At 47.0% G+C, this 27660-nt stretch overlaps 1 protein-coding gene across 1 annotated transcript in view; it reads left to right on the top strand.

Moving 5' to 3' along the window:
* entpd6 (ectonucleoside triphosphate diphosphohydrolase 6) overlaps positions 1-27660 on the top strand; it is a 102978-nt gene that overhangs the window by 22797 nt on the left and 52521 nt on the right. Inside the window, exons 4-7 of the mRNA XM_038804827.1 lie at positions 13235-13378; positions 18437-18512; positions 20297-20332; positions 27007-27095. Coding sequence (XP_038660755.1) covers positions 13235-13378; positions 18437-18512; positions 20297-20332; positions 27007-27095 — 345 coding nt within the window. The remainder of the gene's footprint in view (positions 1-13234; positions 13379-18436; positions 18513-20296; positions 20333-27006; positions 27096-27660) is intronic.

Here is a 27660-nt window from a genome sequence, read left to right as displayed (position 1 = left end):
TTTTGTTCTGGGTGTTCCTGCCCTGGGGGGGGGGGGGCTGGCCTTGCCTCGCCTTGCCCCTCCCCACCCCCCGTCGGCGTGTCGTTGCCCCTTGCCAGGGGCCCCTCGTCCCTACCTCCCCTGGTGTTTTTCCAGCCTGTGCTCCTCACGAACCTATTCGCCTCAGCAGGGGCTGTAAAGAAATATTCCTTGTTTTGGTATGTGACCCAGAGTTTCGCTGGGTACAGCATACCAAAACGCACTTTGCTCCTGTAGAGAGCTGCTTTCGCTCTTTTGAACTCAGCCCGTCTCTTAGTTATGTCTGCTCCAAGATCCTCATAGACTCGGACGGCTTGCCCTTCCCATTTGCAGGCTCTGTTTTCCTTGGCCCAGCGCAGGATTGTCTCCCTATCCCGGTACCGGTGCAGTTTGGCTATGACTGCTCTCGGTTGTTCCCCTGCCTTGGGCTTCGGGCGCAGCGACCGATGTGCTCTGTCCATTTCCGATGGGGTGGGGAAAGTGTCCCTCCCCACTAAGTTGCCCAGCATCGCAGCCACATATGCTGTGGGGTTTCTACCCTCGGTCCCCTCTGGCAGGCCCACTATCCTAACATTTTGCCTTCTCGAGCTGTTTTCCTGGTCATCTACCCTGCCCTTCAGGCTCCCCTGTGTTGCGCCCAGTCTCGTCCTTCCCTCTCCAGGGCCGTGACCCGGTGGCTCATGTCGGTCGCTACTTTCTCCAGCTCTTTAATGGTTGCCTCATGGGCTTCCAGTTTCTCCCCTTGGGCTTCCAGTTTCTCCCCTTGGGCATCCACTTTCTCCTCCAATCTGGTCAGGGCCTGCTGCACCCCTGACATGGCCCTGGCCACTGCTGCCTGTACTGCGGCCTCTGCGTCTGCTTTCACCTCTGCCTTGATTGCCTGCAGCTCCTCCCTCAGCACCTCGGTAACGGCTACCTTTCAATTCCAGCCCCCCTCTGGCCCCTTTTTGATGCGGCGATACATCCGTCCCGCCGCTTCGTGTGCTGATTCGCTCGCCTGAGCTGGCTTGCCCTTTGTCCCGTCTGCTTCTGGTGCCCCCTCTCCCTTGGCTCCCTTCTGGCGTTTTTTTCTCCCCCTTCCCTTTCATCTTTTCTTCTCCCCTTGTTTTTCTTTTCCGCATCCTATTTTTATTTTATTTATTAATTATTTTTTTTAATACTTTTTTTGTCTCTTCCTTCCCTCCCCCCCTTCTTTCCTTTACCACTTTATTTTATTTATTAATTATTTTCTCCCCCCCTCCCCCGCTTTTATGCAACTCCTCTCAGGTGGGCTTACTTTTGATGGGAGAGTGAGTGTAAAAAGAGAGAAAATAATATATATACCCCTCCCCCTCTCTCTTTAACCGTTTTCTTTTGGTTTTGTTTTAAAATAAAAGTCCTTTTTTTTTCTCCCCCCCCCCCCCCCTTCCTTTCTCCTCACTCACCCAGGAGAGAGAGAGAGAGAGGTTTTTGCCAAGTCCCTTTGTCCTTGCCACGTGGTGGTCTCTGCTGGTTGGGCCGGTCCCCGCTGCTCGGTCCCTGCTGCCGCACTTCGCACCCCGCGTCCTCCCGGTGGGGGTGGTTAGGTTGTTGGTCGCTGCCGCCGGCTGGGCCCCCCTTCGGTCCCGGCCGCTGCCGCTCCGCTCCTGGCCTTATTGTGGTGAATGTACTTCATGTAATTCACACTGTATAGTATTGTGTCCTTGTGGGCTCTGTCTGTGAGCCGTTGCGCGGCTCTGACCACAGGGGGAGATGAGGAGCTTGTACAGGGCTCCACCCTCGGCTCCGCCCATGGCCCCTCCCCCTACCGGAAGTATAATGTGCTGCAGCCTTGTGAGCCTGCCCTCAGTTCTTCTGGTCGCAGGCAGGCTCAGTTATAAGTCTATTAAAACCACTGTTTACTTCCTATCGTGTCATGAGTGAATTGATGGTCGCACAATTTAATAGACTTAAGAAAACTACTATGGAATCAGCCCTCAAACCTGATCGACTAGAACTCGACCCTCAGGCTGCAGAGACAAAGGAAATCTTTCTACACTGGCTTCGGTGTTTCAAGGCCTACCTGGCTGCATCGACTACCTCCGAGACTACAGAGGAGCAGAAAATCAGCCTACTGCACGCACGGGTGAGCCATCGCATCTCTACGCAACTCAACTGTACCGACTCGTATAACGAGGCCATCGCTATGCTCGACCGATTATATGTGCGGCTGGTAAACGAGGTCTATGCGCGGCACATTTTCGCTACCCGCCGCCAGCGCCCCGCAGAGTCGCTAGAGGACTTCCTGCGCGACTTAAAAGCCCTTGCTTGGGAACGTAACTTTCAGGCTGTAACTGCCTCCCAGCATATGGAACTCGCTGTCTGTGATGTGTACGTTGCGGGAGTCCAGTCTAACTATGTGCGCCAGCGACTACTCGAAAAAGGGGCCCAGAATTTGAAGGACACGGTAGCACTAGCAACCTCAATGGAGGTCGCGTTTCAAAGTCTCAACTCATTCCCCGCAGACCAAGCGACCCCATTGTGGACCCCCGACCAGCGACTGCCCCAGGCCTGAGCCGCGCGGCCACCCACCCACTATGGAGCGCCAGCGTGCCATTTTTGTGGCCAGCCCCAACACCCACGGCAGGACTGCCCAGCCCGTAACGCGACCTGCAGCAGCTACGCTCGAAGAGGACATTATGCCAAAGTATGCCTGGCGAGATCAAAACCCTCTTAACTCCCCCGCAGTCCAGAGCAATCGCTCCCCCAACTCGCAGGCCCCGTAACGTTGCAGCGTGTGTGCCGACTCTGCCACCGCCCGACATGTGCGACTCATGGGGGCCGCCATCTTGGCAATCCTCCCCCACTCGGCCGGCCATCTGCGAGTCATGGGGGCCGCCATCTTGGGCCCCATCTTCCTCACTGCCCGCCACGTGCGACCCACGGGGGCGGCCATCTTGGACGCCATCTTCTTCATCGCCCGCCACGTGCGATCAACGGGGGCCGTCATCTTGGCCATCACCCGATGTTCACCTCGATGACTACGACCTCCGCGGACAGTCATCACGGGGCCACTCCAGCACTGATCGAGCCGCCGACTACCCGCAACTCAACGCAGTCACTTTGGACCAGTCACGTCCGAAGCACCTCAGGAACTCGATGATGTCCGTTCAAGTGAATGGATACAAGACACCGTGACTCTTCGACTCCGGGAGCACCGAGAGCTTTGTACGTCCTGACCTGGTAAGACGCTGTTCGCTCCCCATCTTCCCTGCACGGCAAACTATCTTCCTCGCCTCGGGTTCGCACTTGGTCCAAATACAAGGGCGTACCATTGCGACCCTAACGATTCAGGGCACCAGCTGCTCTAATTTCCAGCTGTACGTACTCCCCGACCTCTGCACCCCACTCTTATTCGGGCTCGACTTTCAATGTAACCTCAAGAGCCTCACACTCCGCTTTGGCGGGCCCCTACCTCCTCTCACTATATGCAGCTTAGCGACTCTAAAAATCGACCCCCCTCCACTCTTCGCTAACCTAACGGCTAACTGTAAACCAGTAGCCACCCGCAGCAGGCGGTACAGCCTGCAGGACAGAGTATTCATTAGAGCCGAAGTCCAGCGGCTCCTACGTGAGTGAGTCATAGAGGCCAGTAACAGCCCCTGGAGAACTCAGGTGGTGGTCGTCAAGACTGGGGAAAAGTTCCGGATTGTGGTTGATTACAGCCAAACCATTAACCGGTTCACGCACCTCGATGCATACCCCCTCCCCAGAATTGCAGACATGGTCAACCAGATCGGCCAGTACCGCATCTTCTCCACGGTGGATCTGAAGTCTGCATACCACCAGCTCCCAATCCGCCCGGAGGACTGCCACTACACAGCGTTCGAGGCAGATGACCGCCTCTTCCATTTCCTCCGGGTCCCCTTTGGCGTCACGAATGGGGTCTCGGTGTTCCAAAGAGCAATGGCCCGAATGGTGGACCAGTACGGGCTGTGGGCCACGTTTCCGTACCTGGATAACGTCGCCATCTGCGGCCATGACCAGCAGGACCACGATGCCAACCTCCACCGATTTCTCCAAACCTCCCAGAAACTCAATCTCACCTACAATAAGGAGAAATGCGTTTTCCGCACTACCAGACCAGCCATCCTTGGCTATGTCGTGGAAAACGGAGTCCTGGGCCCCGACCCGGACCGTATGCTCTTACAACTCCCTCTCCCTCATTGTCCCATGGCCCTCGAGGTGCCTGGGATTCTTCTCTTATTACGCCCAGTGGGTCCCCCAGTATGCGGACAAAGTCCGCCCACTATTTAAGACCACACTCTTCCCACTGTCAGCAGAGGCCTGCCAGGCCTTCAACTGCATCAAGGAGGACGTCGCCAAAGCCGCCATGCGGGCGGTGGATGAATCCGTATCCTTTCAGGTGGAGAGCGACGCCTCAGAGGTCGCTCTCGCCACCACTCTGAATCAGGCAGGGAGACCAGTAGCTTTCTTCTCCCGAACCCTCTCCGCTTCGGAACTTCGACACTCCTCAGTCGAAAAAGAAGCTCAAGCCATTGAGGAAGCCGTACGGCACTGGAGGCACTACCTCGCAGGTAGGAGGTTTACCCTCATCACCGACCAGAGATCGGTTGCTTTCATGTTCGACAACTCGCAACGGCGCAAAATAAGAAACGATAAAATCTTGAGGTGGAGGATCGAACTCACCTATAATTATGACATCATATATCGGCCGGGGCAGCTCAACGAGCCCCCAGATGCCTTGTCCCGCGGCACATGCGCCAGCGCACAAGACAACCGCCTAAAGGCTATCCACAATGACCTCTGCCACCCAGGGGTCACCCGGCTCGCCCACTACGTCAAAGTCCGAAATCTGCCTTTCTCCACCGAGGAGGTAAAAGCCATCACCAGGGATTGCCTGATCTGTGCGGAGTGCAAACCGCACTTCTATAGACCAGACAAGGCCCACCTGGTAAAGGCATCCCGGCCCTTTGAACGCATGAGCATCGATTTCAAAGGGCCCCTCCCCTCGACCAATCGAAATGTGTACTTTCTCAACGTCATAGACGAATTCTCTCGCTTCCCGTTTGCCATCCCGTGCCCCGATATGACCTCCCACACAGTCATCAGAGCCGTGCACAGTGTCTTCACCCTGTTCGGCTTCCCCAGCTACGTACACAGCGACAGGGGTTAGTCCTTCATGAGCGACGAGCTGCGTCAGTATCTGCTCGACAAGGGCATCGCCTCAAGCAGAACTACCAGCTATAACCACAGGGGGAACGGGCAGGTGGCGAGGGAGAACGTGACGGTCTGGAAGACCATCCTACTGACACTCCGGTCCAGGAATCTCCCGACACCTCCCACTGGCAGGAGGTCCTCCCCGACCCGCTCCATGCAATTAGGTCTCTCCTGTGCACTGCCACTAACCAGACCCCTCACGAGCGATTATTTGTTTTCCCTAGGGGCACTACCACGGGGGCTTCGCTCCCATCTTGGTTGAGGACACCGGGCCTGGTTCTCCTCCGGAACCACGTCCGGACACACAAAACGGACCCACTAGTAGAAAGGGTACTACTCCTACACTCGAACCCACACTACGCCATTATTGAACATCCCAACGGCCGTCAGGACACCGTTTCCCTCCGGGACCTGGCGCCTGCAGGATCCACCACTACCACCACCACCGCCGAGGTACCTCTCACACTACACCCCACCCGACCCCCCACGCCCTGCGCCCCCATGCCTATAGGTTTCCTGCGCCCCCCTTCGCCCGTCGCACCGGTCATGAACGGAGCTCGGACCGAAACACCCCCGGAGTCCACCTTCATATCCACACTGCCCAGCCACCCGAAGAGGCTGCAACCCCGGTGCTCCCCCGATCCCAAAGGACGACTCGGCCACCGGACCGGCTCAACCTGTAGACCCGTCACCCCCGCCAGACTTGATTTTTTTACAGGGGGTGAATGTGGTGAATGTACTTCATGTAATTCACACTGTATAGTATTGTGTCCTTGTGGGCTCTGTCTGTGAGCCTTTGCGAGGCTCTGCCCACAGGGGGAGATGAGGAGCTATACAGGGCTCCACCCTCGGCTCTGCCCTTGGCCCCTCCCCCTACCGGAAGTGTAATGTGCTGCAGCCTTGTGAACCTGCCCTCCGTTCTTCTGGTCGCAGGCAGGCTCAGTTGTAAGTCTATTAAAACCACTGTTTACTTCCTATCGTGTCTCGATTGAATTGATGGTTGCATCAATTATGATGCAAAAAAGCGCTGCCAGTTTTTGCCAGGATCTAGACTGGAACTGATAAACTAGTGTGACCAGTGTGACAGTCACCAAGTTCAGAAAGAGCATTGAGGATAGGATATAGGCTTGACAAGGTTATTTAAACAATTGAATGGAGGTTAGAACCATAACAGTTGAGTAATGTGCAACATGACGATGAGATAGAATTTGTAGGGCCTGACCATTCTCCGAGTGGCAACTAGCGTCAGATTGGAGGTCAGTTGTGGTTGGAGTTCAGTGGTGGGGGTGAGAGTCGGGCCTTGGAGTGGAAGGGTGTTAATACCCTGGGAGTCTCCATTGACCGGACATTTAACTGAACTAGCCATATAAATAAAACAAAACATGCTGGATGTGCTCTGCAGGCCTGGCAGCAGCTGTGGAGTGAGAAACCATTAACGTTTCAAGTCCATCTGACCCTTCTGCAAAACGGCTCTAAAATACTGTGGCTACAAGAGCAGGTCAGAGGCAAGGAATCCTGCGGCGAGCATCTCACCTCCTCACTCCCTAAAGCTTGTCGTCCAGCTACAAGGCGTAAGTCAGGAGTGTGATGGAATACTCTTGCCTGGATGAGTGCAGCTCCAACAGCATTGAAGAAGCTCAACACCATCCAGGACAAAGCAGCCCGCTTGATTGGTATCCCTTCCACAAACATTCGCTCTCTCCTCCACCGATGCACAGTGGCAGCAGTGTGTACTGTCTTCAAGATGCACTGTAGGAACTCACCATGGTTCCTTAGACAGAACCTTCCAACTCCATGATTTCTACCATCTAGTAGAATAAGGGCAGCAGATACATGGCACGCTATCACCTGGAAGTTCCCTTCCAAGCCATACACCATTCTGAAATATATTGCCGTTGCTTCACTGCCGCTGGGTCAAAATCCTGAAACTCCCTAGCAGTACTGTGGATGTACCTACATAACATTGACTGCAGCAGTTCCAGAACACAGCTTACCACCACCTTTTCGAGGGCAATTAGCAATGGGCAATAAATACTGGCCTAGTCAGCGAAGCTCATCTCATAAATTAATTTTAAATGCCCCCCAATACGACGCCCTGGAGCTCGGACGTAAGTGCACATTGTCTTGAGTTGTGTCAGCATACATCTGCAACAACTGTCAAAAGGTTGCAACAGGGGCAGCACGGTGGCGCATTGGATTAGCACTGCGGCCTCACGGCGCCGAGGTTCCAGGTTCGATCCCGGCTCTGGCTCACTCTCCGTGTGGAGTTTGCACATTCTCCCCGTGTTTGCGTGGGTTTCATCCCCACAACCCAAAGATGTGCAGGCTAGGTGGATTGGCCACGTTAAATTGCCCCTCAATTGGAAAAAATGAATTGGGTACTCTAAAATTTTTTTTAAAAGGTTGCAATTGTTTGAAAGAGTTCAATAGCACTTCTGTGATGGCTGATTTGATACTTGGGTCATGGAATTATCTAATATGTCATTGTATTTAAGTGCTATCATGAAAATTTTAAAATTTGACTCTGTCTTGCTATATTTGCATCAGGATCCCTCCGCACACCCATAAAATATAGCTGCACTGTGAGTGAGGCAGGTGAAGGGACCAAGCAAACAGCAGTGGAGTCTCAAACTTTGCCATTGTCGAACAGGTTTGAGGTGCTCATGACCTGTGTGGATGCAAGTGAGGTCTGCAAGGTAGTTGAGAAGATTTTAATCTGCATAAAAATTTGAAAAATCAGATTGGCAGTAGTAGCCTGGATGAGGAGATCAGAGAATAATTTTTTTTGTTTTTCATTTTTTAACTTTTCCAATTAAGGGTCAATTTAGTGTGGCCAATCCACCTACCCTGCACATATTGGAACTGTGGGGCTGAGACCCACACAGACAAATGGAGAATGTGTAAACTCCACATGAGGTTGTAAAGACATTGGTGTTAATTTTCCAAAATTCCCTAGATTCTAGGAAGGTTCTATCAGACTGGAAAGTAGGCTTGCATTACACTGCAATGAAGTTACTGTGAAAATCCCCTTGTAGTCACACTCCGGCACCTGTTCAGGAACACTGCTGGAGAATTCCTCATGTCCAATTCACCCAACAAGCACGTTTTTCGAGACTTGTGGGAGGAAACTGGAGCACCCGGAAGAAGCCCACGCAGACGCGGGGAGAACGTGCAGACTCTGCACATGCAATGATCCAAGCTGGGAATCGATCCCAGGTCCCTGGCGCACTGAAGCAACAGTGTTAACCACTGTGCTACCGTGCCGCCAGGTTGTCTTGTGAGGAAAGGTTAACAGACTGGGCCTGTTTCCACAGGCGTTTTGAAGAGTGAGGGGTGACTTGATTGAAAAATATAAGATCCTGAATGTTCTCAACAAGGTGCACATGGAAAGAATGTTTCCTCTTGTGGGTGAATCCAGAACTAGGGGAGTACTGTTTTAAAATTCGGGGTCGCCTTTTTTGGATGCATGAGGAGGAATTGTTTCTCTGAGGGTTGTTTAGCTTTGGAACTCTGCGTTTATAAGGCTGTGAGGCGGGATCACTGAATATTTTTAAGGTGGATGTCGATGGATTCTTGTTAGGCAAGGGAACAGAGTTTCAAAGGTTTTTGCGGGTAGATGGGAATGTGGAACTCAAAATACAAACTGATAAGGAATGATCTTGTTGATGGGCGAAGCAGGCTTGAGGGACCAAACTGCTTGCTTCTGCTCCTGTTTTGTATATTCGTACGTCTGGTGTCCGATTCACAAGATTACAGTCTTGGCTAAAGATCTATCCTATTTAGACAGCGCTGACAGAATTTATAAAATCTTTGCACATTTGTCTACTACTGGCCAATTACTCTGAACTTGTTCTGCCCATTCTCAACTAATTCTGACATTTATTTGAAATGCTTTTAAAATCTGCTTCTTTTTGCCTTTGAATTATTTGTAGCTTATCCATTGCTGTCCCATTTTATGCACCCTATTTAAAAATTGTGCCCAGCAAGGTCCATGCTGGTTTGAAATGAAATGAAATGAAAATCGCTTATTGTCACAAGTAGGCTTCAAATGAAGTTACTATGAAAAGCCCCTAGTCGCCACATTCCGGCGCCTGTTCGGGGAGGCTGGTACGGGAATTGAACCTTGCTGCTGGCCTGCCTTGGTCTGCTTTTAAAGGCAGCGATTTAGCCCTGTGCTAAACCAGCCCCATGGTTTGTAATTTTGTTTGTCTAAAATCAATATGCCCATTGTTAAAATCTCTTGAGTGCAACTAGTTTTTTTGCAAGAAAAACTGCACAAATTGAGTTAGTTTGTACGAAGATTTGCATTTAAATGTCGTTTCCCTCTACCTCAGGGCATTCCAAAGAACTTTACAGCCAGTTAAGTACTTTGGAAATGTTGTCACTATTGCAACCCAGGGAAACCATGGCAAATGCCCACCAATGTTGCATGACCAGCAATATGACCAAAGCGGCCACGTAAAATATGTTTCCTCAAAGTGGTGTGTGTGTGTTTCCAAAACTTAAAATGGCTGCTATGTTAATTTTGATTAAACATTGTTCCACCAGACAAAGAAGCTAATTATGTTACGGTCCTTTGAGGTCTCTTCCTCTCTCCTGTTCCCTCCAAAGTAAAGTTTTTTTTTTCCCCCACATGTTTTAGAATCCAGTGGACATCCTTGGAGGGGTCTTTGCATTTCTTAATGACTCTTTGTAGCCAGCTCTATAGATACGAGGCTAACAAGGTTTGAATAAACACCAGAAGGTAACTTCCGGTGGCGGCGATGTCCGAGTGAGCCGCACATTCGGCGGGCTCTCACTCCGGCGGGCGTTTAGGGGCTGATTCCCCGCGATAGCGGGACCACGGACCTGAAGGAAGGCGGCAGCGAATGTGCTGAGGAGCGGGCTGCGGCACATGGAACAGCGGGAGTCCAGGAGGCAGAAGAAAGGAGAGAAATAGGGGCAGAGATACGGACCTGAAGAAACTTACCTGGAACCTAAGATGGCGGACACACGGACCCTGGACTCAGTAATCCAGCAGGCTCCAGGTAATGAAGTCCAGTTTTGAAGCGCTGAAGCGGGACAGCTTGGACCCAATCCAGAGAGCGGTGGATCAGCTGAACCAGAGGCTGGATGCGCAAGATGTTAAAGTTAAGGAGCTGGGAGAGGCGGTGGAGGAGCAGGCGGATGCGCAGACGGTTGCGGCACTAGACGTTGACGGGCTGAAGGAGCGGCAGAGAAGACTGCTAGACAGAGTGGAGGAGCTGGAGAACAGAGCCCGCAGGAACAACCTGAGGGTGGTCGGCCTCCCGGAGTGGGCTGAGGGAGCTGATGCCGCAGCGTTTGTAGCAGACCTATTGATGCAGCTGATGGGGGCCGAAGCCTTTCCGCGACCGCCGGAGCTGGAGGGGGCATACAGAGTGCAGGCGAGGCAGGGGCGGCCGGGCGGACCCCCGCCCGATGGTGAGTAGTTTCCACAGGTTTGTGGACAAGGAGTGGGTGCTGCGGTGGGCAAAGAGCGCCAGGAGCAGCGCGTGGAACAACAGTGTCCTCCCCATTTACCAGGACCTAAGCCAGGAGGTGGCTCGGCGGCGAGCAGCCTTTAAGAATGTCAAGGAGGTGCTGTTCTAGAAGCACGTGAAGCTTGGTCTGCTGTTCCCGGCTTGTTTATGGGGCACGCACCAGGGTCAGCACCACTACTTCTCCGAGCCTGAAGAAGCAATAGACTTTGCGAGGGATCAGGGGCTGGTCCCGAAAAGAGGCCCCACGGACGCGAATTAGGGCCCGAGGACTACCGTAGGAAGGTATGCTGAATGGGCCTGGACTGCTGGTCAGCGGTTTGCTGGGTCAAAGGTTCCAAGGAACCAAAGGTTGCGGAACATTTTGGACTCTTTGTTCATGGACATCGGTTTGGGTTTTTTTTTTGCTTGTTTTTTCTCATGTTTTTGTTTTTTCCTCTTTTTTCTGTTTTTTCCTTTTTGGGCGGATTTGTACTTTTTGTGCAGCTCGCGGAGGACACTGGAGCCGGCACAGTAATGAAGGGGGGCCGGTCAGCAAGGGGGGCCAAGGATGTGGGTTGGGGGTTTTTTTTTTTTGTTTTGTTTTGTTGATGTCCATGCCTTCCTGTGCCAGTGAGTTTGCTCCAGTAGGTTGGAGAGGGGGATGGGGCGCCGGGGAGTGGGGAGGAGGACGGGGAAACAATGGGAATGAGACAGGAAGGCGCCGGAGTGTTGAGTCACCGGGCTAGCAAATTGGCTAGTCAAGGGAGTCAGGTGGGGGGGAAGATCACAGCCAGTGGATGGCAGGGGTGGGGGTATCGGGAGATGTTGTTCTGCTGACGTGGGAGGGACTTGAAATAGGCACTGGAAAGGAGGTCGAGGGTGGAGGCAGCCAACGGGCGGGCCAGGAATGGTGTGACGCACGGGCCAGGGGGCGGCCCGAGAAAGGTTATGGCTGACCAACGTGGGTGGGTTGGTTGTGCCCCCCCGACCAGGCTGATCACCTGGAACGTCAGGGGACTGAATGGGCCGGTTAAGAGGGCGCGGGTGTTCGCGCACTTGTGGGCTCTGAGGGCGAACGTAATTATGCTGCAGGAGACACATCTGAAAGTGTCTGACCAGACCAGGATAAGGAAGGGCTGGATGAGCCAGGTCTTCAACTCGGACTTGGACTCGAAGTCCAGGCGGGTGGCAATCATCAACAAGCGGGTGCAATTTGAGGCAGAGGGCATAGCCGCAGACAGGGGGGGCAGATACCTGATGGTACGGGGCAGACTGGAGGGGAGAAGAGTGGTGCTGGTGAATATATATGCCCCGAACGTGGATGACGTGGACTTCATTAAAAGAGTGCTGGGGAGGATCCCGGACCTGGACTCTCGCAGGCTAATAATGGGGGGGGACTTTAACATGGTCCTTGACCCGGCTTTGGATCGGTCGTGTCCCAGAGCGGGTAGACTCCCAGCAATGGCAAGGGAGCTGAAAGGGTTTAAGGAGCAAATGGGCGCAGTGGACCCCTGGCGAGCCAGACAGCCGACAGGAAGGGGCTACTCGTTTTACTCGCAGGTCCATAAAATATATTCTAGGATAGATTGGCATCTCCAAATTGCCCTCCGAGTCTCTCATTGTCCTCACTTGGATATATTTCACTGTTCTTTCATCGTCACTGGGACAAAATCCCAAAATTCCACAACCTAACAGCTCTATGGAGAGCACCTTCACCACATGGGCTACATCAGTTCAAGAAGGCCACTGCCACTTTTCATGGACAATAAATGCTGCCTTTTCAGAACATCCAAATATGCTGACATCATATTAAAGCACTGTTTTAATGTATAAAGAGTGTAAAGTGATCGTGAAATGTTATGTGATAATGGAAAGTTTAAAAAAAAATTTTAAGTACCCAATTATTTTTTTTTCCAATTAAGGGGCAATTTAGTGTGGTCAATTCACCTACCCTGCACATCTTTAGGTTGTGGGGGTGAGATCCATGAAAACACGTGAAGAATGTGCAAACTCCACAATGACCTGGGACTAGGATCGAACCTGGGTCCTCAGCGCTGTGAGGCAGCAGTGCTAACCACTGCACCACCGTGGCATCCCCTTGATAATGGAATGATGTGGAGATGCCGGCATTGACAATGGAAAATTACTAAGAAATGCAAGACTCTTTTTGAAAAGCCAGACCTGAACCACCTGAGTCTCTAACCATAAATTAAATATGCACTCATTAAGGAAATAGAAAATGTCTGGGTACTTAGTGTCACTCTCTGGAATTGAATTGAATTTTTATACTGAGTTGCTAAATTTTATTGCACAATTAATAGACAAGAATAGTGTATGTATTCTGTCCAAACATATTTATATATTTATATTTATAAATGTTTATATGTTTAACATATGTTTAACATATATATGTTTATATATATATATATATGTTTAACATATATATGTTTATTTGCCACTGAAAATTCTCTATCAGAATTACATTCTTTGTAATTGAGTTTTGTTTTAACATTGGATACATATGGTTTGTGTTACAGGCCATGAAAAGTATTCAAGACCTACTGGACATTGCCAAAGAGTCAGTTCCAAGAGACCTTTGGGCAAGCACACCCTTAGTGCTAAAAGCTACTGCTGGTTTACGCCTGTTGCCAGGAGTAAAAGCCCAACAATTATTGGATAAGGTAATTCCAGTGAAGTAACCTTCCTCAGTGATTTGAACCATTTACTTCATAAATGTTTATCGCTTGTTGTGGAGAAGTGAATGATGTGCAACTAGAATAATGGCTTTAGGTGTTACAAATTAATTATTTTCATACTTCACTGATTCTCAATGGGTATATAAAGTCTTTTGCCCTTTGGATACTCTGAGCCTTGCTCTCAGCCATTTTTAAACCGGCTGTGGGATGTGTAGGGGAACTGTCTGTTTGACTCACTAGCTTGTTTTTCTCTCCCAGAGCGAATGAGGCATGACATTTATGCTCTGGATTTCCATGAACATTTGGCCAAGAGCCACATCCTGAAACTCTGGGGCCATATTTTGCATGACATCATGCTATATTAATGTTACCACTTTGTGTATCTGTGGCATGTTGGTGATGAGTCAGGCGATTTTAAAGAGTTACACAATGTGAATGATATCATTAATCACAGATACCCTTAATGTTTCTGTGCTTTCACTTGTGTCACTCTCTCCAACTTAATATTCCACCTTTTCTCAGAGCCAGCTGTATGACTGTCCCACACTTTTCACATTGTGTCTATTTCCCTCTTTCCGATTTTCACCTTGGTAAACTTTTTATTTATTTTTTAAAAAATTTAGAATACCCAATTAATTTTTCCCAATTAAGGGACAATTTAGCGTGGCCAATCCACCTAACCAGCACATCTTTGGGTTATGGGGGCGAAACCCACGCAAACACGGGGAGAATGTGCAAACTCCACACGGACAGCGACCCAGAGCCGGGATCGAACCTGGGACTTCAGCGCCGTGAGGCAGTAGGGCTAACCCACAGCGCCACCGTGCTGCCCTCACCTTAGTAAACTTAAGGCCAACCAACCTATTTGTTGTGTATGTCTATATGAAAGAAGATTTGTAGTCATGTTTGTGTAAAGTCATTGTTTCCTTCTTATTCTTTAACTCTCTCTTCTTGCTGTCATGAGGCATGTGTCCTTTTACTGATGTACTCTACCGTCTTCATTTTTTAAAGTTTAGGGTGCAGCAAGCTGGGAGATCAAATACTGGACAGGGTGAATTTCGTGAAAAGATACTGTAGCAAAGGTGATATATTGGTGGGATTGATGGGTGTGGCAAGGTGTCTGAAATTAGGAAGAGATCATAACAATCTTTATTAGTATCACAAATAGGTCTACATTAACACTGCAATGAAGTTACTGTGAAAATCCCCTAGTCACCACATTCCGGCGCCTGTTCGGGTACACTGAGGGAGAATTCAGAATGGCCAATTCACCTAACAAGCACGTCTTTCGGGACTTGTGGGAGGAAACCGGAGCACCCGGAGGAAATCCTCACAGACACGGGGAGAACGTGGAGACTCCACACAGATAGTGACCTAAGCTGGGAATCGAACCCTGATCCCTGACGCTGTGAAGCAACAGTGCTAACCACTTGCTACCGTGTACCAGGCTGTGTGTGAGGCGGGGGGGTGGGGGGTCTGTATCTAGGAGTAATCATGGGTATTTGGTATGGGAGAGCAAGGTCTGGGGTGAGATTACTATGAGATTACTTATTGATCTTTCTCATTACACAAGGCGCAATCTAAAATAACCTCTTCCCTGGTTGGTTCCACAATGTGTGATTCTAGGAAACTGTTTAGAATTCATTCCATAAACTTGCCTTTGAGGCTACGATTGTCGATTTGATTTGCGCAGTGCACATGAAAATTAAAGCCCCCATGATTATTGCTTTGGCTTTGTTCAAGATAGTGTAGTTACTGTTTGGGTTTCTTATAGAAACACAAATACCTTTTTTCCTTGAATTCTTACTGTACGTACCCACCTCTTCAGTTGTGATTTGGTTGCCATATTATCAATACAAAATGTAATGCTAAGGATTTCAGTCGACTGGTTGCATAAGCAAGAGGATGATGAGCTAATTACAGTGTTAATACTGTTTGTATGAACCCCCAGTTTATTGTCTCCTGTTATTCTTATCTCCACCCATACTGATTCAACTTCCTGATCCATTATTTCTGCTGTTCTCCGATCACAAGCACTCTGTGCAACCCAACCCCACAGCCAGCCACCCTAATTACTTTATCGAAACCCTACATACTATGTGTGGGCGGCACGGTAGCACAGTTGGTGGCACTGTTGCTTCGCAGCTCCAGAGTCCCAGGTTCGATTACAGGCTTGGGTCACTGTCTGTGTAGAGTCTGCCCGTTTTCCCTGTGTCTGCGTGGGTTTTCTCTGGGTGCTCCGGTTTCCTCCCACAAGTCACGAAAGACGTGCTGTTAGGTAATTTGGACATTCTGAATTCTCCCTCGGTGTACCCGAACAGGTGCCGGAATGTGGCCACGAGGAGCTTTTCACAGTAACTTCATTGCAGTGTAGAACATAGAACATAGAACAGTACAGCACAGAACAGGCCCTTCAGCCCTCAATGTTGTACCGAGCAATGATCACCCTACTCAAACCCACGTATCCACCCTATACCCGTATACCCGTAACCCATGTTGGTGATGAGTCAGGCGATTTTAAAGAGTTACACAATGTGAATGATATCATTAATCACAGATACCCTTAATGTTTCTGTGCTTTCACTTGTGTCACTCTCTCCAACTTAATATTCCACCTTTTCTCAGAGCCAGCTGTATGACTGTCCCACACTTTTCACATTGTGTCTATTTCCCTCTTTCCGATTTTCACCTTGGTAAACTTTTTATTTATTTTTTAAAAAATTTAGAATACCCAATTAATTTTTCCCAATTAAGGGACAATTTAGCGTGGCCAATCCACCTAACCAGCACATCTTTGGGTTATGGGGGCGAAACCCACGCAAACACGGGGAGAATGTGCAAACTCCACACGGACAGTAACCTAGAGCTGGGATCGAACCTGGGACCTCGGCGCCGTGAGACTACAGGGCTAACCCACTGCACCACCGTGCCGCCCTGGAATCCATGAGTTAAGGGCTTGTTGTGATTAGCTGCTGTCCATGTGATAAAATAGAACCCAATGTCAGCAAAGCCAAACTCAAAAACCGAAGCCCTAACCAAATGCCCCACATGGTGTCCCGGTTTCTTTCCAAGAGCTCCACTCCCTGATCAAGTTTTCTCCAGCCTTTTGCAGCACTACTCACACAACCATAAGTAAGAATGAAGATTTTTTTCAGAACATTGGAAATATTTTGTTTTTTTTAAATGTCAGTGCTGGAAAATTCAAGATGGGGAGCTCAAGGAATATGATTGAAAAATGAGGGGCAAATAGCTCCCTTTTCTTTCGTAGACTTGAATGACTTTTCATGCTTGAATCCTTGTCCCTTGTAGTTTCTTATAGAAACACACATACCTTTTTTCCTTGAATTCTTACTGTACGTACCCACCTCTTCAGTTGTGATTTGGTTGCCATATTATCAATACAAAATGTGATGCTGAGGATTTCAGTCGACTGGTTGCATAAGCAAGAGGATGATGAGCTAATTACAGTGTTAATACTGAGAATGTGTTGCAAATCTGGCACTTGATATTGCAGACCAGACTCATGTTTGTCGCAGATTCAGAAACATCTTTTTAAAATATCGACGATTAGCATTTTCCTCAGAACAAGCAAGTACAATAACTGGATTAAGATGGTTAAGATGGCAAATGGGATACTTGTCTTAATTAACAGTGGAATAGAATGTAAGAGCAGGGAAGTTATGATGGAGCTGTATAAAACGCTGGCTAGGCCACAGCTGGAAAACTGTGTGCAGTTCTGGTCACCATGCCAGCTAGGAAGTGATTGCACTAGAGAGGGTGCAGAGGAGATTCACCAGGATGTTGACTAGGTTGGAGCATTTCAGCTATCAGGAGACATTGAATAGGTTGGTGTAGTTTTCCTTGGAGCAGAGAAGGCTGAGGGGGGAACCTGATTGAAGTATATAAAATTATGAGGGGCATAGATAGGGTGGATGGGAAGGAACTTTTTCCCCTTAGCAGAGGGATCAATAACCAGGGGGCATAGATTTATGGCAAGGGCAGGACGTTTAGAGGGAATTTGAGGAAAAATGTTTTGACCCAGAGGGTGTTTGGAATCTGAAACTCACTGGCTGAAAGGGTGGTAAAGGCAGGAACCCTCAACATTTAACAAGCATTTAGATGAGTGCTTGAAATACAAGCATACAAGCTATGAACCAAGTGCAGGAAAATGGATTTGTAATGGATAGGTGCTTGATGGTCGGCGCAGACAGGAGAGTCGAAGGACCTCTTTCTGTGCTCTAAAAACTGATTCTAGGACAGATTTTCAGTTTAAATATCAACAATGCTGAAAGACTACCTGTGAACAACATCATGGAAGATCTCAAGATTTAATTAAGCGGCTGCATTTTTTAAAGATTGTTGCATAGTGCTATTAAATGTAATTTGCAGCAATATTATATGAGTAATGTGGTAATTGTAACCACTTTGAAAGCCTTCAAATGTTAACTGTACAGGTATTCTTCATATTGGGAATAGAATACATTAGAATTTTGGATTTTGTTTCACGATATCTATTTTTGATTTTGAAATTGGGCTGAGAATGTGCTGAGATTTTAAAGCACTTTTTATGTATATGTATTGATGATTTGTATTTGATTCTGACTATATTCCGCTTTTTATGCTTTTCTTCTATAAGATTCCACGACACTTAAAATATGAAACTATTTATACATAGTGATTTTTGCAGAAAATCCTTCCATTCTGCTAAAATATGATGTCTTTTAATCCTTAAGACTAGCAGAGTTCTAATTATCACAGAGCAGGTATAGACAGATTTTACTTCTGGCACTACTCTCCTCAAGGTATCCTATTATCAAAATATATGTGGTTATTAGGGTAATACTATGTAGTCAGTTGCTGCCTGTTAGTTTTTTGGGTGGATAACTTTTTTGAGCTGACTCTAATTTGGTATACACAATACCTTGTACTGGGTTTATTTCCTGTTAGTCATATATCAAAAAACTGGAACAGAAGTTAGTAGACTAACTAAAGTTAGTTATGTTTAATTTAAGCGCAATGCATTTACTGAATCCTTTCTCCTAGGTAAAAGAAGTCTTTCAGTTGAGCCCTTTCCTAGTAATGAATGGTTGTGTTAGTATCATGGATGGGACTGATGAAGGTAGGATACTGGCTCTTAATCATAACTGCTTCATTTGTATCTAGTCACAAGTCATGTCTGTGTTAAATATTCCCGAAATCAGGTATTGTTATTTTGAGGTGTTTTCTCCACCTCCCTTTCGTCCTTCCCAAATACATGCACCTCAGATGGCTGTAGAAGAATCCATTGAATTCCTACATTGTGGAAGAAAGCCATTTGGCCCATTCTGCAAGAGCACTCTACCTAGGCTCAGCCCTCCGCTCTTGAACTACCCCACACATTGATCATGTCAATCTACCTAACCAGCACATCTTTGGACTGAGAGGAAACTGGAGCACCCAGAGGAAACCCACGTAGATAGGGGGAGAACATGCAAATTCTACATGGGCCCGAATCAAACCAGGGTCCCTGGTGCTGAGGCAGCAATGCTAACCACTGTGCCACCATGCCGCCCAATGTCAAACTGTATTCTGCACTTATTTCCATCTGCCGTGATAACAAATTTTCTACCTTCCCTCATGTTACTCGGCTAGATTCAAATTCTGATTATGTATCGTGTAGAGGGCTATTGCTGGCTGCCTATTCTGCTGGCAGTGCTAATTAATAATCCAAGGTGTGAAAAATTTTATTTTTCTGAATTCAGAGGATCACAATATAATTCTGGATGGAGGTCAGTTATCTCCTCTTAATTCAAAATCTTTTTACTGCCATCCAAATGGCTGTTAAATGATAGCTTAAATGAGATCACCTCGCCGCCCTCTCGCTGCAAATTCTTATAACTAAACCTTGCCTGTAATGCTCACTCTCAGCCCCTGACCCTGGTTTGTCTTTTGGGGTTGCAGCAACTCGCAGGCACATTTCCTATTTATCCATGCTCCCCACTGGTCATCTCGCTGTCCTTCCTCAAATCCATCTCCAAAACATTATACGTTAGCTGTCATTGACAGGCTTTCTTAAAAAGAAATGAAAAGAGTTATTTCATTTAAAAAAAAGTAAGACACACACAGGAAAGGGAGGACATGGAGGGAAGGAGAGTTTAGCATTGGGGAAGAAGGATGAGGCAAAAGCTTTGGTATCTCAAGTTTCTCATAACTTTCTTGCATTATCTGTGAGTTGAACCCACTGAGCATAAGCCTTGGTTGAAATAAGCCAAATCATTTCACTTAGATCTTGGATCAGAGATCAGTGAGATTTACTGGAATGTTACTAGAGATGGGGGAAACAACAGAAACTGGGAATTTTCACCTTGGAGCATACAAGGTTTAAGAGGAGATTCAATGGAGTTGTTCAAAGAGTTCACCAGTTTCCACTGGTAGGGGGGGTCAGTAACCAGAGGATGCAGGTTTAAGATAATTGACAAAAGAGCCAGGTGAGAGATCGGTACTTTTTGTACAGTCGTCACTATCTTGAATGTACTGTTTGAAAGGGTAGTCAAAGGAGATTCAACAAGAGCTTCCAAAAGGGATAAATACTTGAAGGTGAGTATTTTGCAGGATTATAGGGAAAGAGAAAATGAATGGGCCAAATTGTATAAGTTCAAAAGCTGACACAAACACCGTGGGTTGAGTGATATCTGCTGTATTCTCTGATTCTGTGATGTGAGATAAATTAAATTTTCATATTTAAAGCACTTATCACTTCTGTTCCCAACCAACCCGTAAAACTTTGTGTATTGAATTTTCGCACCTCGGTGTAAGTTAGTCATCAATGCTTTGCTGATGAGCTTCACATGAAATTTGACACCAGCGGTCTTCATGTTATTAAATGCTAAATACTCTTACTGATTAAATGCCTTGTAATTGCAGGTATTTCTGCTTGGATTACTGTCAACTTTTTAATAGGTAAGTAACAGTCTTAGAGAGTTTCAATTGGGTAATGATACAAATTGTTGCATGTTCTACAGAATTGCGATGCACTGAAATGTTAATTTTACTAATTTAATCAGCGCCAGGTTTTAACTTTAACACACAAAAGTAGCTTCTGTTCAATTTTGCAGCAGTAACCCAACTGCTTCCAGCTGCAAATCCCGCGACTGCTCCGGCAATGGCCTTAAAAGGACCAGACCAGATCAGCAGCTCAATATTGTAATCAATTCCCATACTACCGGTAAACACTGCCACAACAGGGCAGGAAGAAAAATGGCAGGGCTATAGTGATAGGGGACTCGATCGTAAGGGGAATAGACAGGCGGTTCTGTGGACGCAATCGAGACTCCAGGATGGTATGTTGCCTCCCTGGTGCAAGGGTCAAGGATGTCTCGGAGCGGCTGCAGGTCATTCTGAGGGGGGAGGGTGAACAGCCAGCTGTCGTGGTGCACATAGGCACCAACGATATAGGTAAAAAACGGGATGAGGTCCTACAAGCGGAATTCAGGGAGTTAGGAGTTAAACTAAAAAGTAGGACCTCAAAGGTAGTAATCTCAGGATTGCTACCAGTGCCACGAGCTAGTCAGAGTAGGAATGTCAGGATAGATAGGATGAATGCGTGGCTCGAGAGATGGTGCAAGAGGGAGGGATTCAAATTCCTGGGGCATTGGGACCGGTCCTGGGGGAGGTGGGACCAGTACAAACCGGACGGTCTGCACCTGGGCAGGACTGGAACCGATGTCCTAGGGGGGGTGTTTTCTAGAGCTGTTGGGGAGGGTTTAAACTAATGTGGCAGGGGGATGGGAACCGATGCAGGAAGTTGGAAGGTAGTAAAACAGGGACAGAAGCAAAAGTAAGTAAGGGGAAAAGTGCAAGGCAGAGAAGACATAGTCAAAAATCTAAAAGGGCGACAGTACAAGGTACAGTGACTGAGGGGAGCTCAGTGAATAGGCCCAGTAATAACAAAAGGAATAAAACTGGAGATGTTAAGATTCAAAACAGAGGTAAAAAAACCAACATAAGTGTACTTTACCTGAATGCTCGTAGTATTCGGAATAAAGTAAATGAGTTGATGGCACAAATCATCGTAAATGATAATGATTTAGTGGCCATTACTGAAACATGGTTAAAGGATGGTCACGACTGGGAGTTAAATATCCGAGGGTATCAAACTATTCGGAAGGACAGAATGGATGGTAAGGGAGGTGGTGTTGCTCTGTTATTTAAGGCTGACATCCGGGCAATAGTAAGGGATGACATCGGTGCTATGGAGGATAAGGTTGAATCCATTTGGGTGGAAATCAGGAATAGTAAGGCGAAAAAGTCACTGATAGGAGTAGTCTATCGGCCACCAAATAGTAACGTTATGGTGGGGCAGGCAATAAACAAAGAAATAACTGATGCATGTAGAAATGGTACAGCAGTTATCATGGGGGATTTTAATCTACATGTCGATTGGTTTAACCAGGTCGGTCAAGGCAACCTTGAGGATGAGTTTATAGAATGTATCCGCGATAGTTTCCTAGAACAGTATGCAATGGAACCTACGAGGGAACAAGCGGTCCTAGATCTTGTCCTGTGTAATGAGACAGGATTGATTCATGATCTCATAGTTAGGGATCCTCTCGGAAGGAGCGATCACAATATGGTGGAATTTAAAATACAGATGGAGGGTGAGAAAGTAAAATCAAATACTAGTGTTTTGTGTTTAAACAAAGGAGATTACAAGGGGATGAGAGAAGAACTAGCTAAGGTAGACTGGGAGCTAAGACTTTATGGTGGAACAGTTGAGGAACAGTGGAGAACCTTCCAAGCGATTTTTCACAGTGCTCAGCAAAGGTTTATACCAACAAAAAGGAAGGACGGTAGAAAGAGGGAAAATCGACCGTGGATATCTAAGGAAATAAGGGAGAGTATCAAATTGAAGGAAAAAGCATATAAAGTGGCAAAGATTGCTGGGAGATTAGAGGACTGGGAAATCTTTAGGGGGCAACAGAAAGCTACTAAAAAAGCTATAAAGAAGAGTAAGATAGAGTATGAGAGTAAACTTGCTCAGAATATAAAAACAGACAGTAAAAGTTTTTACAAATATATAAAACAAAAAAGAGTGGCTAAGGTAAATATTGGTCCTTTAGAGGATGAGAAGGGAGTTTTAATAATGGGAAATGAGGAAATGGCTGAGGAACTGAACAGGTTTTTTGGGTCGGTCTTCACAGTGGAAGACACAAATAACATGCCAGCGACTGATAGAAATGAGGCTATGACAGGTGAGGACCTTGAGAGGATTGTTATCACTAAGGAGGTAGTGATGGGCAAGCTAATGGGGCTAAAGGTATACACGTCTCCTGGCCCTGATGGAATACATCCCAGAGTGCTAAAAGAGATGGCTAGGGAAATTGCAGATGCACTAGTGATAATTTACCGAAATTCACTAGACTCTGGGGTGGTCCCGGTGGATTGGAAATTAGCAAACGTGACGCCACTGTTTAAAAAAGGAGGTAGGCAGAAAGCAGGAAATTATAGGCCAGTGAGCTTAACTTCGGTAGTAGGGAAGATGCTGGAATCTATCATCAAGGAAGAAATAGCGAGGCATCTGGATAGAAATTGTCCCATTGGGCAGACGCAGCATGGGTTCATAAAGGGCAGGTCATGCCTAACTAATTTAGTGGAATTTTTTGAGGACATTACCAGTGCAGTAGATAACGGGGAGCCGATGGATGTGGTATATCTGGATTTCCAGAAAGCCTTTGATAAGGTGCCACACAAAAGGTTGCTGCATAAGATAAAGATGCATGGCATTAAGGGTAAATTAGTAGCATGGATAGAGGATTGGTTAATTAATAGAAAGCAAAGAGTGGGGATTAATGGGTGTTTCTCTGGTTGGCAATCAGTAGCTAGTGGTGTCCCTCAGGGATCCGTGTTGGGCCCACAATTGTTCACAATTTACATAGATGATTTGGAGTTGGGGACCAAGGGCAATGTGTCCAAGTTTGCAGATGACACTAAGATGAGTGGTAAAGCGAAAAGTGCAGAGGATACTGGATGTCTGCAGAGGGATTTGGATAGGTTAAGTGAATGGGCTAGGGTCTGGCAGATGGAATACAATGTTGACAAATGTGAGGTTATCCATTTTGGTAGGAATAACAGCAAACGGGATTATTATTTAAACGATAAAATATTAAAGCATGCCGCTGTGCAGAGAGACCTGGGTCTGCTCGTGCATGAGTCACAGAAAGTTGGTTTACAGGTGCAACAGGTGATTAAGAAGGCAAATGGAATTTTGTCCTTCATTGCTAGAGGGATGGAGTTTAAGACTAGGGAGGTTATGTTGCAATTGTGTAAGGTGTTGGTGAGGCCACACCTGGAGTATTGTGTTCAGTTTTGGTCCCCTTACTTGAGAAAGGACGTACTGGCACTGGAGGGTGTGCAGAGGAGATTCACTAGGTTAATCCCAGAGCTGAAGGGGTTGGATTATAAGGAGAGGTTGAGTAGACTGGGACTGTACTCGTTGGAATTTAGAAGGATGAGGGGGGATCTTATAGAAACATTTAAAATTATGAAGGGAATAGATAGGATAGATGCGGGCAGGTTGTTTCCACTGGCGGGTGAAAGCAGAACTAGGGGACATAGCCTCAAAATAAGGGGAAGTAGATTTAGGACTGAGTGTAGGAGGAAGTTCTTCACCCAAAGGGTTGTGAATCTATGGAATTCCTTGCCCAGTGAAGCAGTTGAGGCTCCTTCATTACATGTTTTTAAGGTAAAGATAGATAGTTTTTTGAGGAATAAAGGGATTAAGGGTTATGGTGTTCGGGCCGGAAAGTGGAGCTGAGTCCACAAAAGATCAGCCATGATCTCATTGAATGGCGGAGCAGGCTCGAGGGGCCAGTTGCCTACTCCTGCTCCTAGTTCTTATGTTCTTATGTTAAGAGACCTACTTGTTTTCTATTTATAATGTATTAAATGTGCTCTGTATATCATGCGCTCTTTATTTGGGCAACACCATTCCAGTCACACCACCTCTGCATGGCACAATTTCTTTCCACTCACTTCCAATTTCCCACCATTGCATATTTAATAGAATGATTTTCATAATTTTTCCAGTTTCTATCTTCCACATTTTTGAACCTCTCCCTCTCTCTGATAAATTATTGGTCCAGTGAGTGTCTCCTAATCCCCCTCTGCCCACCCATCCTTATCCTGATGGTCTCTTCACTGTCTGGTATCATGCATGCTGTTTTAGACAGCCAGTTCCCTGAGATGGAGGTCACATCAAGATTACCACAAACTTTTCCTTTCCACCTGAATGTGACTCTCCATGGACCCATTCTGCCTTTTTCGTGCCTGCATGAATACTTCTCATCTGTATGTTCCAATGAATTAAATTGTGCGGTTAGAACATAGAACATTACAGCGCAGTACAGGCCCTTTGGCCCTTGATGTTGCGCCAACCTGTGAAACCACTCTAAAGCCCATCTACACTATTCCCTTATCATCCATATGTCTATCCAATGACCATTTGAATGCCCTTAGTGTTGGCGAGTCCACTACTGTTGCAGGAAGGGCATTCCACGCCCTTACTACTCTGAGTAAAGAACCTACCTCTGACATCTGTCCTATACCTATCTCCCCTCAATTTAAAGCTACGTCCCCTCGTGCTAGACATCACCATCTGAGGAAAAAGGCTCAGATTAGATATCTAATCCTCTGATCATCTTGTATGCCTCAATTAAGTCACCTCTTAACCTTCTTCTCTCTAACGAAAACAGCCTCAGGTGCCTCAGCCTTCCCTCATAAGATCTTCCCTCCATACCAGGCAACATTCTGGTAAATCTCCTCTGCACCCTTTCCAATGCTTCCACATCCTTCCTATAATGCGGCGACCAGAATTGCACGCAATACTCCAAATGCGGCCGCACCAGGGTTTTGTACAGCTGCAATATGACCTCATGGCTCCGAAACGCAATTCCTCTACCAATAAAAGCTAACACACTGTACGCCTTCTTAACAACCCTCTCAACCTGGGTGGCAACTTTCAGGGATCTATGTACATGGACACCGAGATCTCTCTGCTCATCCACACTACCAAGAATCTTACCATTAGCCCAGTACTCTGTCTTCCTGTTATTCCTTCCAAAATGAATCACCTCACACTTTTCTGCATTAAACTCCATTTGCCACCTTTCAGCCCAGCTCTGCAGCTTATCTACCCTCTGTAACTTGTAACACCGTTCCGCACTGTCCACAACTCCACCGACTTTAGTGTCACCTGCAAATTTACTCACCCATCCTTCTACGCCCTACTCCAGGTCATTTATAAAAAGCACAAACAGTAGTGGCCCCAAAACAGATCCTTGTGGTACACCACTAGTAACTGGACTCCAGTCTGAACATTTCCCATCAACCACCACCCTTTATCTTCTTCCAGCTAGCCAATTTCTGATCCAAACTGCTAAATCACCCTGAATCCCATGCCTCCGTATTTTCTGCAATAGCCTACATAGAACAGAGAAAATACAGTACAGAACAGGCCCTTCGGCCCACGATGTTGTGTCGAACCTTTGTCCTAGATTATCATAGAATTTACAGTGCAGAAGGAGGCCATTCGGCCCATCCCGTGGGGAACCTTATCAAACGCTTTACTGAAATCCATATACACCACATCAACTGCTTTACCCTCATCCACCTGTTTGGTCACCTTCTCAAAGAACTCAAGGTTTGTGAGGCACGACCTACCCTTCACAAAACCGTGTTGACTATCTCTAATCAAATTATTCCTTTCCAGATGATTATACATCCTATCTCTTATAAACCTTCCCAAGACTTTGCCCACAACAGAAGTAAGGCTCACTGGTCTATAGTTACCGGGGTTGTCTCTACACCCCTTCTTGAACAAGGGGACAACATTTGCTATCCTCCAGTCGCACTATTCCTGTAGACAATGATGACATAAAGATCAAAGCCAAAGGCTCAGCAATCTCCTCCCTAGCTTCCCACAGAATCCTAGGATAAATCCCATCCGGCCCAGGGGACTTATCTATTTTCACTCTTTCCAGAATTGCTAAACACCTTCTCCTTATGAACCTCAAGCCCTTCTAGTTGCCTATTATTTTTTGGGCTCAGAGTAGCCGCCAGTGAGTTTAACAGACTTGTTGTTTGCAGAAAGGAGAGTGCCTCCTCTTTGTTTTCTGCAGGAATTTGTATTTTATTGAGCAGAGAAATGCCCAACAATTATAATTCAATCTCTCTCTGATCCAAAGACAACCCTGCACCCCCCCAACCTCGCGAGGAAGTACATAATGGACTGCTTTCAGAGGGCTAGGCCTGGTTAACGGTTGCACATATGACTAATTCAGCCTCCAAATTACCTGAGAAAGATACCCATGGCAACTGGCTAGTCTTTACATAATTTCACAATTCATTTTTATATTGAAAGGCAGTTTATCAAATAGTGCATTTATTTATTTTACTTGCTCATGGGATGTGGGCATCACCGGCTAGACCAGCATTTATTTCCCTTGAGAAGGTGGTGGTGTGCTTCCTTCTTGAATCGTTGTAGTCCATGTGATGTAGCTTCACCCACGGTGTTGTTGTTTCAATACCTTCCTCCATATGATGAATTTTCAGTGTTCATTGTAACTTATTCCTTACAGATAGCCTACAAGGGTCAAAGCACAATACTGCTGGAATACTTGATCTTGGAGGAGGTTCTACCCAGGTCACATTTTTGCCTCACAGTGAGGTAAGTTTATCATCTCTCTCTTCTTCCACCACCCCTTCCAAAGTGTAGGCCCAACACAGCCAAAATCGTAGCCACTAATGTTGGAGCAAGAGGCCAGAATTGAAGGAGTGCAAGGACCTAAGTTCTATAAGGTTACAGAAATGAGGGACAGGCAAGTCCTTGGAGGCATTTGATAACCAGGCTGAGAATTTAAAAATTGCAACATTGCTGCATCACTATAGGTGAATGGAACTTGGTGCTAGATAGGATGTGGACATACACAAACATATAAATTAGGAGCAAGAATAGGCTCCTCGAGTCGTTTCTGCCATTCAATAAGATCATCGTTGATCTAATTTTAACCTCTACTCCAAAGTTATTTTTTTTAAATTGAAATAATCCAATTATTTTTCCCCAATTTTTTGGGGGGGGAAATTTAGCCTGGCCAATCCACCTAACTTGCAAATCTTTGAGTTGTGGGGGTGAAACCCCCACAGACATGGGGAGAATGTGCAAACTCCACATGGACATTGAACCCGGGTCCTCAGTGCCATAGGCAGCAGTGCTAACCACTGTCTCACCATGC

The sequence above is a fragment of the Scyliorhinus canicula genome, chromosome 1, assembly GCF_902713615.1.
Source record: "Scyliorhinus canicula chromosome 1, sScyCan1.1, whole genome shotgun sequence".
Classification (NCBI taxonomy): domain Eukaryota; kingdom Metazoa; phylum Chordata; class Chondrichthyes; order Carcharhiniformes; family Scyliorhinidae; genus Scyliorhinus; species Scyliorhinus canicula.
This window is presented reverse-complemented; position numbering and strand designations above follow the sequence as displayed.